The following is a 14,522-nucleotide window of genomic DNA, read 5'->3' on the forward strand; positions in this document are numbered from 1 at the left end:
TTCCATTGCATATAAGCAAAAAAAGATACCTACTGAATTTATTGTGGCATATTACTGTTTTCAAGGCCAGGCAAAAATGTAACATTGTACTCTCTGTCTCTTTTTCTCATAGAGGGGTCCTGAGATGACGGAAGTGGAGCCAGTGTTGGACTTTGCCTCCTCGGGGCGCTCGGGGAGGAGAAATGCCCTGCCTGACATCCTGGGCTCGCCGGCAGGCGTAAACCCTGGCGACCTGCCTCTTAAGCTGGCTGAGCTGTCCCTCAAAGGTAACTTATAAAAACAAGTACATCCGACCAGGCAATTTTATTGGTCAATTAGACATTTAGAACATGCTCAAATCCGTGCGATAGCACTCCACCATTTCAACATTCCAGAAATGAATCAAAAACTGTTTTTTTAATTCATGGAAATGAATCACAAACCACAGTAACACACAGAAGCTCTCCAACACATTCATATAAAGTGATTCATCGGACTAAATGAACGCTCTGGAGTTATCAGAGATGTTTGGATCACATCAGCTGTGCACACATGGTGCTATGTTAAAAATAGCCTACATGTGAAGTTCGCAGACATAGTAGCTAATGATCTATCCATGGCAAAATATTTCTATTCAACGAACATAATGACACTGCTAGATACCTATGTAGTTGAGCGCACTGATGCGACATTTGGTCCCCCGCGTCTGGCTCTGGTCCATATATGGCTGAAGACTTAGCTTTGATAATCAGCTCCAGTAAAAAGAATTTGGGCCACCTTTGGGCGACGATTGCCACTTGGGAATTGGCTAAGACTGGCCATTTCCAATCATCCTAAATCATTTATCGTGACTCTGGCATTAGTGTGGCTACCAGGCGTGCCAAATTTTGGGCTGAGTATTTTTGACTGCACAGGGTAGCAAGGAAATTGCTAAATCACATATAATGACACAATTTGTCTTGCATGTTCCAAACAATGAATGGCTTTGCAAACTCTTTCTACCCTTACAAGCCTATATCTGTGCACTCTCACAAACATTTGAACGTATGTGTGTATGCAAGTAGCTAGTTACTATGTAAAGTAAGCATGCACGTTTCCCCATGATCCTGGAGTTCTGGACACCATGCCATAAATTAGTCCCAGATTTATGAGAAACATGTTTTGAAGCGACTGGTGCTACTTCGGGTGATTTTGAAACTGGAGCCATAAAATGACAATGTAAGCACCTACTGATGTACTAATCATAAAGTAATTGGTATTGATCAACAGTAGGTTTTTGACAGTCTAGTCCTTTTTTTATGACTGCAACATATTTCTTATTGTGTCTTTTTGGGTTTGTGTGCAGATGGCCCGGGAGGGGCCCAGTCTCCAACAGCAGAGGGGCCTCCAGCGCCGCCGGAGAGCTCCGAGGGGAAAGAGGGATCGTAGGGACTTGTTTATTTACCTCCCCAGAGACCTGCCAAGATACCCTGAGAGACGGGACGAGGAGCGAGTTAGAGCGCGACCAGTGGGAGAAAGAGAGCGATTATCTGTGGAGAGCCAGTCTGTTTGTGAAGCAACTGAGCCACGGAGGGAGAGGGACCGAGCGACTCCCCAAGGACTGGAGCCAGGCACTCAGCACTATCTGAAAAGAGTCAGACGTCTATTAGTTATGAACCAGTGAGTGTGTGTGTGTGTGTGTGTGTGTGTATAGGTGAGTTATACACTCACCGCGGACACTACACTGAGAATCAGAAGGACCATGACAGATTGTATACTGTACACTACTATTTTTGTATGATTTATTTAAAACTAAAGATAAACAGGAACTCATAAGTCAAACTGTAATATGTACCATTTGCTTCTCTTTTATAGTGATGTGTGTTACTTTACATTGACAACAGTAGGAGGGATTTTAAGGGACTAAAAGCCTGTAGTGGCTCGAAGCTTTTACATCCAGCTGGACGCAAAGTGGCACGTGACATAAGGAAATTGGGAAATCTTTGTGTTGTCTTCTGCTTTTACACTAACTGTGTATAATCTACTGTATGTTTTCAAATCTGAGGCTGTTGTACTCTATATCTTTATTGTAAATGTACAGTTTTTATCCCCCATTGCAGACTGTTTTGATCCTAACCGATCCTTTTTTTTAGGTGTCCATTTGGATACGTTAGGTGATAACGTAGAAGAACCGTCCATATCTTGAGACATTCCTTTAGTGTCCCACTGCCAGCAAAGTCAGAGGTTTCCCTGTTGGTTTTTGCTCAAGGCTGCTTTTAAAAGGCTCTTCACTTTCCAGAACCTCTGAAAATGTGCCTAGTGGCAGTTCACAACCCAAAACGTGTGTTGTGTTCTTTCTCTGTGAAGTACCGTTATCGACTATTTTTGGGCTACTGATATTTCCTCGGTTTTAATAGGAGGTATCATAACACATCTTTATGGCTTGAACTGTAAATGAAAGATGAAAACAACTTTTGTAACATTCTGCAGACCTGCATCTGCGGATCCTACACTTTGTCAGGAAATAACGTTCAGTTTTGCGTAAACACTTCGGCAGGGCATCTCGGGCTCCTCGCACGTGCTTCATATAGCGACGGCAGCATATGGCCGCTGACTGGGCATGGGAGCGAGCGTCGAGCAACATTACCGCCACAATGTGTTCCGAGTGCCGGAAATGGCAGCGCACTCGCCTTCTGCCTCTCCGCACAGAGAAAAGTCTGTTCACACTCATCAACACATACGCAGAGCTGTGAATAGGATGCAAGACGGACTGCGAGAAACGGCTTCACATGTTGTCAGCTATCCACTCTACTCCACTGCTACTGTAAATATACTGTGTTGTAGTATAACCCATGTGTGTCATACATGCTGCCTGTATGATGACAGACTTTATTCACATACTGTACCCACAAAGAAATTGTTCTGTAATCGTCTCTATTTGAAGATGTTTTGCCGGTGGCTGTGTCTTTATGTGGATGTGTTTCACAAATGTAACAAAGGAAAGCCTGGTGTGCAGCTGCCCAGCCTCAGCCGTACTTTGACTAATACTGATGAGAAGTTTTAATGGTCTACACGAGCTGTATGGTCACCCCTTTTTTTTTGGAGTGATGATTTAAAAAGGTGTATTTTGTAGTGTCCTGATCTCTAAGTGGTGCATACATTTTACTTGGCTGGATTGAATCCCCATGTGTTGATTCTATCTGGTGGTGAAACCTGCCATATTAAACCCACAAGCTTTACATATACAACTGTGTTGAATCGTTTGATTTCTATGCAAGGCCCTCACTCCTGGTGTTGGATCTTTTCATTTTGGCATACGTACGATATGTTTAATGTAATAAGGAAATATTTAAATGATTGTGATATAATGTCAGGTTTTTTTAGCCACAGCAGTTCTCTGTGGAGGACAAGGTCAGTTGGATCAGTACACCACTTTGGTCCAGACTGAAATAGCTCAACAGCTATTGGAATGGAAACGTGTACAGACATTAATATTCCCCAGAGGATAAAGCCTATTGACATTGCAAGATCTGGCAACACAGATATGCTAACGTCATCTAACGTTCGCGAACGCCATGACAAAACTAATTTTCGTAATGGTAAATATGTCTTTTTAGTTGTGTATAGGTCTAATGTTAGCAAAAGAGAATATTAATAAGTTATGCAAATATAACTTCATCCATCCACACAACGCTCACTACACTTTCAAACGACACCACGCCCATTTAGGAGACAGGAAGTGTGTTCCGTTTCATACATAGACAGTTAAAGAAATGGACAAAGCCGCGCCGTAGACGTCCACGGAGACCAGTGAAGTCAATTAGAAGTACTTTTATCCAGATTATCCAGTAAATGAACTGTCATCGATTCAGACAGAAAGAAGAAACAGTGAGCTTACCAGACCTCTGTATCTCAGCTGGAGGCTAGCAGCTGGAGGCTACATCACACTCTCCACCTAAACTGTCGGTGGCCCAGTTGCATTGTGGGTAATGTAGGTGCACTGCCAGGTTTTTGAAAAGGAAGTAGAACGAGTAGAATCAAAACAAAAGATATATTTCTGATTCTGCTGCATTGATTTTGATGCTTATTATGAGTCTGACAATGTTCAAAAAGTACAGTGCAGTGGGTAAGAATTATTAATTCGCTATTTGTACAGTAATAGAGATGACAATGGTACCTGCATATTGATGATGTTGTTTTGTAATTATCATAATGATCAACCATATCATCTGAAGCAGTAGGCCAATAATGCAGAGGTGATGCAGACTTCATATAGCAACAACACTATGCTGCGTACTACCGCTGCTGCTGCAAATATGACAGGTTGACCACACAAGAAAAGCCAACTAAATCAGTAAATACAAGGAGAGCTTGCTTTTATGATGGGCTGGTGTGCCTGGCTGCAGATAGGAATTACATGGAGATGGTTTAAACTCGAAGTGTGATGACTCTTCTTTCACGTCCCTGCTCACTTTCTCTCCTCCTGCCCCTTAAAGGATGTTATCAAACAGTTGATAGTTGATATGTAGCTATATTAATGGTGGTGGTTATTCGGTGACTGGAGGTGATGCATTAAAGGACAAATCCGGCACAAAATGAACCTAGGTGTTAATAACATACATGTATGTGTACCGAGTCGACCGTTCTCTGGGATTTGTTTTCATGCTAATCGAATGTGACCAGTTTTAGCGCAAACCGCTAATTAGCTTATAATGCTAGTCGTCGGTGAACAGGTAAAGTAAAAAGAAATCGCTAAAAAAGATAGTTTATAAAGACAGTAGCGTTCACGTATACATGCGGGTGCCATCTTGGGATAACAGTCATGACCAGTCGAAGATGGCGCCTGCCTGTATACGTGAGGGGTACTGTCTTTCTAAACTATCTTTTTAATAAACTGTCTGTACACTTACAAAGTTCTCAATGCTTCCATTTACATGTAGTGACCCTCATTATGCTACCGTTGAAGTGTGGTGCTATTTTGAGTCTTGTTAGTGGTATAGAAACAGCAATTTCTTTTTACTTTACCCATGCCCCGACTACTAGCGTTATAAGCTAATTAGCGGTATGCGCTAAAACTGGTCACATTCGATTAGCATGAAAACATATCCCAGAGAACGGTCGACTCGGTACCCATGTGTTATTAACCCCTAGGTTCATTTTGCGCGGAATTTGTCCTTTAAGCTTTTGGCAAATTAACTTACAAAACAAAGTATACACTTTTCTACTTATTCTTCCTATGCTATGTACTACATAGGTCTATTCCATTCCATTTCAGCCACCATCTCTGATGAAAGGCACCAGTGGGCGCCAATCATTATTTCTACATCTTCTGAAGTGTAAAGTTGGAGCGTATAAGGAGCACTTGAAGGGAGCACAAGACAAGACTTGGCACTCTTTCTGTTCCTTCCAGAATAGCCATTTTAGCACACTCCTGTTACATAATGCAGCAGTTCCTGGGGGTGTACAGCAGATGGAGACATTCACTACATTATCATTCACCCCACACCATGCTTCCACACCGACGGGGGATTTCTTTGTTATGTCTGCTACAAAGAAAATGGCTGAAATACCATTTTTTACCACAATATTTATACAGATACATACATAACTTACATACATACTGACTATAATCATGATTTGGAGGTTTTAGTTTTCACACTCCTGCACACATCTTTCACTTTCAAACCTAGTTAGGAGTTTGACTTGGACACACCCGGCGTTGTCTCGATGCCTATGCAGCAGTGGGGAGTGATTTGACAAAAATGGACACTTTTGTGAATTTGGTTTTGGTCCAATCCTCTGAAATACTGCTGCTGACCGGTCGTGGAGGTGGACGTTCATAATGAAGCGGGCGTGGGTACAGAATGTACTTGGAAAGCTGTGAGTGAACCTTTGTGATTGTGCATACTGGTTGTCTGGCTGCATCCCAGCATCCCTGCTGACAGGAGATGAGGCCATGCACGCACCCAAGGGCTCTTTGTCTCTCTGCAGACACAACCACAGTAAAGCACTTTGTGTGTGTGTGAGGCGCTATGTTTGTGAGCTGATGCTATGGTCCGTAGATTATGTAACAGAAACATTAGGCTATTTATCAAATACATAGCAATGGCCCTCCTGCGTATGGCACATTTATGTTGTAATACTGGTCATTATCAAGCACAACAGAAACGTGTAACCCGTTTGAGACTTATTGTTTTTTGCGACCACGTCCCTGTTTGTCTCCACCTCCCGTTCTCAGGCAGCCTCTCTCTCCTCTGATGTAGCTCCTTCGCCCAGACGGCTGCTACGTAACTTGTTGCTAGGGTAACCTAGCCTTGAGAGAAGCTTGGGCCTTGTTGCATTGTTTGCAGTCATGCTTTTTTAGAGCATGGAGGCGAAGAATTGATTTGAAAGCTTTGGCTGCAATGATGACAGGAGTCATATGCATGATGTCAACTGGGTATGGCAAGGTGTGACGCCCTGTTAGCCCCAAGTGAGCGCCAGTTTGACCTAGCAGTTTTAAATTATTATGATAAAATATAGAAGCCAAAAATGACCAGAAGTCAACGTGGAAATATAGCTTTTGGGTGGAGCCAATTGCCAGCACTAAGTGCTGACATGAATCTCTCGTAGTGTGACTGTACACACTTTTACAAATCTGAAAAAAAACAAGACAGTGTGTTTCTAATTCCACAGAACAAAGCAGCATGGCACAGAGGGAGAGCTCTCGGTCTTCTTACATAATTGAATAGCATGGTAGCAGCGGTTAGCTATTTGCATTCCTCAAGGAAATTGTTGTGTAATCGCCTCACAGAAATGCACTGTGGTTCCTCTCACAGACAGGTTTCTATAGCCGAGCGCTCGGTTATCAATCGAAGCTAAGTGAATGAACGGCAGCAGCCTTTTAGGTAGTCCACCACTCCCTCCCTTTCAGTCTCCATCTCTCTCTCTGTCCCTCTACCCTCATGACCAGGCCAGTGAGTGTGGGATCCAGACGAATGTTAGAGAGGCGTATGGAGAGAGACAGCGATAGAGGAAGGGAGGGAAAGTGGATGATACGACTGCCACTGAAGCCATGTAGACGTGGGTCACAGAGAGCATGCCAGACAGGCAGACAGGCAGGCAGGCAGGCAGGCAGGCAGGCAGCCCAGCAAATAGAAAAGTGTTCACGTGGAAGTCAACGTGCCATTCGCGACACACAGCAGCCTCAGGAGGAAAGATGGAGAGAAGAGGAGAAGATGTAAGACATAAGAGAGAGAGAGCAAGAGAAAGAGAGAATAGAAACACAAGGTAAAAAAACTGCTGGAACATCAATTCAACAAAACTCCCAAGCCATGGCAATGGCGCTGCATTGAATATCACTCCCCACCAAGATATCCACACCTGCTCTTATCAATAGTGTGTCCTAATATCTAACTCACTTTTATTCTTATTCGTCACATACACACAGCACAGGGTTTGGATTTCACAAGCCTGTCTGTGGTACTCAGCCTCATTCAGTGTGCTAGTGAGTGTTTCTAGATGGACGTTGTATGCAGGATTGAGTCGATAATAAACTACAATGTCCGTGTTAAAAGGTGCTCTTTTTACATACATACAACATTTTTTGTCACATACAGCAAACATCTCCTCACTATCTGTGAGCTGCCTGTCCCCTGAACACACTGTAAAAAAAAAAAAAAAAAACGCGGTCTCTGTAGACAGCCCAGGCTCCACAAACAGCAACAAAAACAAAATGCGCCAACCTGCACCACCAAACATAACAAACAGTGTTCCAGCCAATAACCGACAAGAAGGATTTGGGGGTGGGGGTTGGGGGGTTAGTGCGTGGAAGGGAGGGGGAGGGGATGGGATGAGGAGGAGGGAGGGGCGAGCTAGCCTCCGTTTTGTTTGACAATACTTCGAACGTTAACAAGAAGTGCTGTCACCCAACATCGCTTAGAGCACCTTTAAGCATGGCTTATTTCTGTGTTTTTATGGGTTTTAAACAACAATGGAGTCTATGGCACAGAGGAATAAGTTACATTTCCATCTCTGGCTGCACAGACTTATACTGGTTAAGGCTGTATTACGGTTCCCGGGGCTGTACATAGGCAAACGTGGCTGTTTCTTTTTTACTTGTACGTAAAACTTGTATAATGTTTTATTTTTTTCAATTTTCTCAGTTTTGAACCCTCCTCCTGGTGTCGTATCAATCAATTAGCCGTTTAGCCAATTAGCAGGCCTGCAAGACGCGACGCTGGGATTTGGGAAGTAGGATCATTTCTTTTGTTGGTTTTGGTCTTTTCATGAGATTTCTTGACAATAAAGAAAAACAGAGAATAGTGCCAGCCTTATGCTTTCATTTCTGTGGCGCAAAATAAAGAAGATGTGTACTCTTGCATTTTTGTCAAGCTGATTTAAGCAATAGCTCACAACAGGCCGTGGTATGTTGTCATTATATCACAGCTAAGGGGCCTGCTGTTCGGCCCGGTGCAAAGCCATTAGAAACCAGCACCTTCTTTATCGCTTTGAAGTCATCTTCTGATATTATGATGAAAAGTCTTTTCTTTCGAGTTTTCACAACGCCGATGAATACACGTTGCACGTTGTAAACTCTGTGTCTTTGAGGAGACACCAGGACCGACTGAGCGGTGGGTCACTAGGCTACTTTGAGAAAAAAAAAAAATTATGGCTGATGAACTGATACAGATGCGGAGTAAAACTGAAATGTGCATATTCATTTGTTATATGTTGTGATTACACCACGGCTATGACCCAACAGATTGCTTGATTTGAGCTACCCATTTTTTATATAATTATTAGACATACTGTAGGTCCCAATGTGAGAGGAAGGTCTCATTGCTTCCTGCTGTGTTTTTCTCCCCTGAATTTTTTTTTATCTTATCAACCATCTTATCTTACACCCTGTTGTGTCTAATTTACTCTCAGGGCTGGGTTATGCTACAAAAGAACTGGTTCATGATACGGCACATTCTCTGACCAAATTGGAAATCGAAAGCCGGCTGTTGTACAACGGAGAAAGGCCTGCTATCGTTTAAATGCTGGGATGACGATGCACATTTTCAGACAGTCTCTCCTTGAAGACATTCATAGTACTGCTGTCGATGATTCACATGAAAAGTGCTAGAAATAGATGAATAAGAAATGAAACAGACCCTCCTGTCTCATCTAAACAGTTGGCCGATCCCTGCGGGACAGGGGGCGATTCTAGGATCAAACATTTAGGGGGGCTCAGCCCCTAATGATAATATGACACGGATACAGTGCCTTGCAAAAGTGTGTTTGCAAGTAGCTACTGAACAACAACGTCAGCTAATGTTTTTTGACACTATTAACACTGTGACGGAACTAAACCTGACACTTTATAAGTCACAGTGATAACGACCAATTTGACAGTGTTCTAACATTCAGTCTCCTGCTCTCCCTCTGACAGATCAGATAGAGACTCGGCCAAAGGCAGGAGTCTGGCACAACCTCCTCCAATTGGCCAACACTACCTTTCTGTTAACCCTTTCCTTGACTGGGTTACAGGTGGATAGCATCGGTGACAGACACACAGGTACGGTGGCCGACAGGGGCAAACGCCCTGCAACTTAAGAAAACACACGCAAATAGACAAAACACAAGCAAATTAAGAAAACAACTTCATTAATTTGACAACATATGTGCAGCATTCAGCAAACGCGCTGCAAATACCACAACACAACCAAATACATAAACGCACTGCAAATACAACAACACAACCAAATAGATAAACGCACTGCAAATATGAAACGATGCAAAAAGAAAAGCACACAAACCCAGAAAACAAATGCAACAAAAAAACGCTGCATCCAGATTACACAACGGAAGTTCTCCAGACCTCTAGAGGGAGCAGCTAGTGGAACAGCTGGATTTTCGACCTCACGGGGAGGGAGGGAGGGAGAGAAAGAGAGAGAGAGAGAGAGAGAGAGAGAGAGAGAGAGAGAGAGAGAGACTGTAAATATTAAGTCTATGTTTGAGATATGTTTTCTCTGGTTTGGTGGGTGTGTCTCCTCAGGTCCCAGCTGATACTCAATCAGCAGAGACGTCTGTAAACTCGTAGTAATAAAACATTTAAAACTGCATCAGTGTTTAACGTTGACGTTTGTTTAAGCCCTATTACATGAGAGGGTTTAATTTCGAGGTCCGAAATTACTGAAGTGTAGGCCTCCTCAAGTGTAATATTGTGATTATACAACAACGGTTACCAACAAAATAAGTGATCAATCTGTATTCATATTGTGGAGCAATTCGCTCTTGAAATACAAAAAACAGACAGGATTTCTAGTCCCTCCCTGTTTAGTAAACCACCAACATTACCGTGGGATTTATCAAACTGAATAAATCCCGCCCGCACATATAAACATAAAACTGCTTTGCTAACTCCAATGTGTTGTAAGTAAGACATCTACTGAAAAAGTTATTGTATTCATTAGCATGATTGCCGTACTGTTTAGTTCACAAACACCCAACCAGTGTTGGTCAAGTTACTTGGAAATAGTAATTAGTTACTGATTACTGATTACTTCTCCAAGAAAGTAATCCAGTTACTTTACTGATTACTTATTTTCAAAAGTAATTAGTTACTTTACTAGTTAAGTTACTTTTCAAAACTATGATGCACGACCTGAATAAAACAGTGGAAATTGGCAGCATGTCCTCGACAATATAGCCAGCGACGAGCTTCTTCAGTTCAGCGACACTAAGTCCTGTCGCTTTTAAGTCTATTTTCACCTGTTTAGCAGGAGAGGGGCCCTCGGAGGTTCGCCCGGTGGAATTGGATGTAGCCGCAGCGGTCATGTCAGTTGGGGGTTTAGGGTTTTTTTTCAGTGAGTTTCACATTCCTGTGCCGGCTTGCTAGGTGCTTGTTCAGATTTGAGGTGGAATTTTTCGCTGTAGATAAAAGTTTTCTTCCCACACAGAGTGTACAGCGGACGCTGATGTTTTTGTCACCTTTAACCGAGTCAAACTCAAAGTAATGTCGGTACTTCCAAGCATTAAACGCTGCATGGTCCTGCTCTCTCCCGCGCTCCATGTTGTCTCTTCTTCAACACTACACATGTCGGTGTTTACCACTGACGTCGCGGCGCACGGTCTCACGAAACAAAATCACGGTTAAGTAACGCAGTAACGCAGCCTGCTTACGAGGAAGTAACAGTAATCTAATTACTGTTTTTGCAATTGTAATCCCTTACTTTACTCGTTACTTGAAAAAAGTAATCGGATTACAGTAACGCGTTACTTCTAACGCGTTACTGCCCATCAGTGCACCCAACACACCAAAGTACAAACACATAGCGGACCAGACGCGAGCTTTTATTTTGAAAAGCTGAAGCTCGGGGACAGCACCAGCCGGGAGGGCATGAGACGGGAGCATAGACTGTATATTAATAATATATTATGTTATTAATAATAATAATAATAATAATAATAATAATAATAATAATATGAATTTAATAACGGTCGAAAATCCAGCTGTTCCACTAGCTGCTCCCTCTAGAGGTCTGGATAAATTCCGTTGTGTAATCTGGATGCTGCGTTTTTTTGTTGCATTTGTTTTCGGGGTTTGTGTGCTTTTCTTTTTGCATCGTTTCATATTTGCAGTGCGTTTATCTATTTGGTTGTGTTGTGTGTATTTGCAGTGCGTTTATGTATTTGGTTGTGTTGTTGTATTTGCAGTGCGTTTGCTGAATGCCGCGCACGTGTTGTCAAATTAATGAAGTTGTTTTTCTTTTTGCATCGCTTCTTTTTTCGGGGTTTGCGTGCTTTTCTTTTTGCATCGTTTTTTATTTGCAGTGCGTTTATGTATTTGGTTGTGTTGTGGTATTTGCAGTGCGTTTGCTGAATGTTGCACATATGTTGTCAAATTAAAGAAGTTGTGTTTTGTCTATTTGCGTGTGTTTTCTTAAGTTGCAGGGCGTTTGCCCCTGTCGGCCACCGTACACAGGATATTAAATCTGTTTCAAACCCTTTGAACCTGTAATTGTTTATCCTCTGTCACTAACTGACAAATTCGCAAACTCTCACTTGAAGCACCAAAATTGATTAAAAAAAGTTTTTTTATTATAATTTTTAGGGGGGCTGAGATGAAAAAGGTTCTAAATTGCCCATGTTGCAGGAAGTTGGTGTGAATGTCGGACTGTCGATGTTGGAAAGTTACAGGAATTGTCAGGCAAAGCTTTTTGACCATCAGACAAGCCGTTCTGATTAAGTTTACTGGCCCCTTAAAGGGTGCAGAAGGAAACAACCGACAAATGTTGTGTATAAGTGATACGAACCATATAGATTCCTGTGAATGTAAATTGCATGATTTATTATTACGAAGCCACGGGGCTTCACATGTCTGGCGATATTTAATATTCTATGTCAACAACACCTATTATCTGTGTATTCAAAGCCTGATATATTTTCTTCTTCTGTGCCATATGGCTCCATTGTTATCCAAAAACTATTACACACACATCAATGAGCCAAATGGTGGCACTGGGTGGCACCTTCAAACCACCTTTCAATCACACATCAAAAAAAGTTGTCCAGTCCTGTTTTCTTCAACTAAGAACCATCTCCAGAATCCAACCCAGGCTTTCACACTCTGGCCTGGAAAAAGTTATTCATGCATTCATCTTCGCATGACTTGACATCGGTCTGCAAATCCCTCCTTTCCAGCGTCAACAAAAAGTCTCTCTCTCTCACTCGCCTCCAACTAGTTTAGAACGCAACAGCTTTGCTTCTCACTGGTCAACATCAAATAACTCCAACCCTGGCTTCTGTCCACTGGACTTTAGATTATACTGACCACTTTTAAAGCTTGTCTGGGTCTGGCTCCAAGCTACAGTACATAGCGGAGATGATGACCATATATGAGCTAGTTCGCAGCCTTACCCGCAATTTCCCCCAACTGCGGAACGGCTGCGGAACGGCTCCGCTGCGTGTCGGCTCCGTGCTCCGCCGTCCTTCAATACCCACCAGGTCCGGATTTGTTGCGGAACGGCTGCGGCCATGACTGACAGCTGAAGTCACGAGGACCCACAAGATCTCGCCAATTCACGTATGATTGTGCGATATAACATGATGTAGTTTCTATAAACAGAACCACAAAACCAACAACCCAACGCCCATTATGACGTTTTCAAGGTGTAGTGCAGGGAAATATGATCCGCCGTGAGCATAGTGTATTTTATTTTGAAAATCAACCAGATGTTTTATTTTGTTTCTTTGCTCGACTTCCTGTCCCGCACTATCTGCCCTGTGCTGAATTGCTGCGGAGCTCTCCGGCATCCGTCAAAAATAGAAGCTCTATATCTGCTCCGGATGGCTGCGGACCGCCGGAGCTAGGACGGAGTCGGAACGCAGCCGTTCTGCAGTCAGTGAAAATACACACATTGACTTTAATGGAAACCTATTGACTCCACCGCAGTTCCGGAGCGGATCCGCAGACGTTACGCAGTTGGTGGAAATTGCGGGTTAGATTCTCAGGTGGAGCACTTCCAAAGTCGAGGCTTTAAAAGGTGACCATGTTTTGGGCCTCTCGACTTTGGAACGACCTGCCTGGGGAGACAAGGCTCACCGAATCAGTGAACTCTTTTGAATCACTTCTCATTCAATCAACCAAGGGTTCCCAATCTAGCGACACCATGTGACCAATCGCAAACATGGAAGTCTACCAGAGATATTAGACCAGATATTTTACATAAGAAGAGCAAACGATAATCCTAAAGAAATATGACCAACACAGACACGTAATACAGGCCGGTTAGATGTTCAGCACAAGTTACCATGGCGATGTAACCCGGTAACAAGTGACCCACCGTCGTGATACACAAAACCCTGGGTTGAACTTGAAGTTACCTTGGTAAACCCCAAATCTTGCTTCGTAGTACAGGCCTCAGGTGGCTCACAATTGTGTCTTGATCTGCTAGTGAAAATAGTCCCCTTCTCCTGTTTGAGTTATGTTTGCTAAACACAACTCTGCCCAGCTGTTTTAGGAAAATGTCTTCAGCATGAACAAATGGTCTCCGGGGTGAAAGGAACGTTGGAAAGTGTTGACAGATTGTTGATAAATTGGATTTCATGGTTTTAAATGTAAAGTGTGTTACAAATAAAATTTATTATTATTAATATATAAAAATGGCAGACTTATTCTTTCATGAACATGAACTGTAAGGTGAAAAACAATTACCTCAAAGCATTTGGTGCCTGACATTTAAAGCAGATTGACAGTGAGTGATTTGACCTTTCTCACTGTGTAATCTATGAACAGGCTGCTGGGCAGAAGCCAAACACCAATCGGGTTGAGTAAGTGTGAGCAACACATCAGTCTAATCCTCTGCCCAACGTATAGAAGAAACCAAGACAAGTCAAGAAATTAGGGGGTTGAAACCTAATGTGCTAAAAATTAAGTCAAATTGTTCATTTCCCCATCAGAATGGTTCTAAATTTGCCTCCCCTCCTTCTTCCGCCGCATCAAAGCTTGGCAGTGACTTCATTCTTTGTCCAGCGACGGATCACAAGGCTGTAAACACACACATGCTCTCAGACATATGACATCACCCAAGCAGTGA

The 14,522-nt window shown here is 42.8% G+C and overlaps 1 protein-coding gene across 2 annotated transcripts in view; it reads left to right on the plus strand.

Moving 5' to 3' along the window:
* pkib (protein kinase (cAMP-dependent, catalytic) inhibitor beta) overlaps window positions 1-3,203 on the plus strand; it is a 30,736-nt gene extending 27,533 nt beyond the window's left edge. For both annotated transcript variants that reach the window (XM_035992833.1, XM_031278932.2), the window contains 2 exons: window positions 113-266; window positions 1,325-3,203. In XM_035992833.1, coding sequence (XP_035848726.1) covers window positions 113-266; window positions 1,325-1,407 — 237 coding nt within the window. In that variant the 3' untranslated portion in view covers window positions 1,408-3,203. The remainder of the gene's footprint in view (window positions 1-112; window positions 267-1,324) is intronic.
* The last annotated feature ends 11,319 nt before the right edge of the window (window positions 3,204-14,522 follow it).

This window comes from Sander lucioperca, chromosome 16 (genome assembly GCF_008315115.2).
Source record: "Sander lucioperca isolate FBNREF2018 chromosome 16, SLUC_FBN_1.2, whole genome shotgun sequence".
NCBI classification, from domain to species: domain Eukaryota; kingdom Metazoa; phylum Chordata; class Actinopteri; order Perciformes; family Percidae; genus Sander; species Sander lucioperca.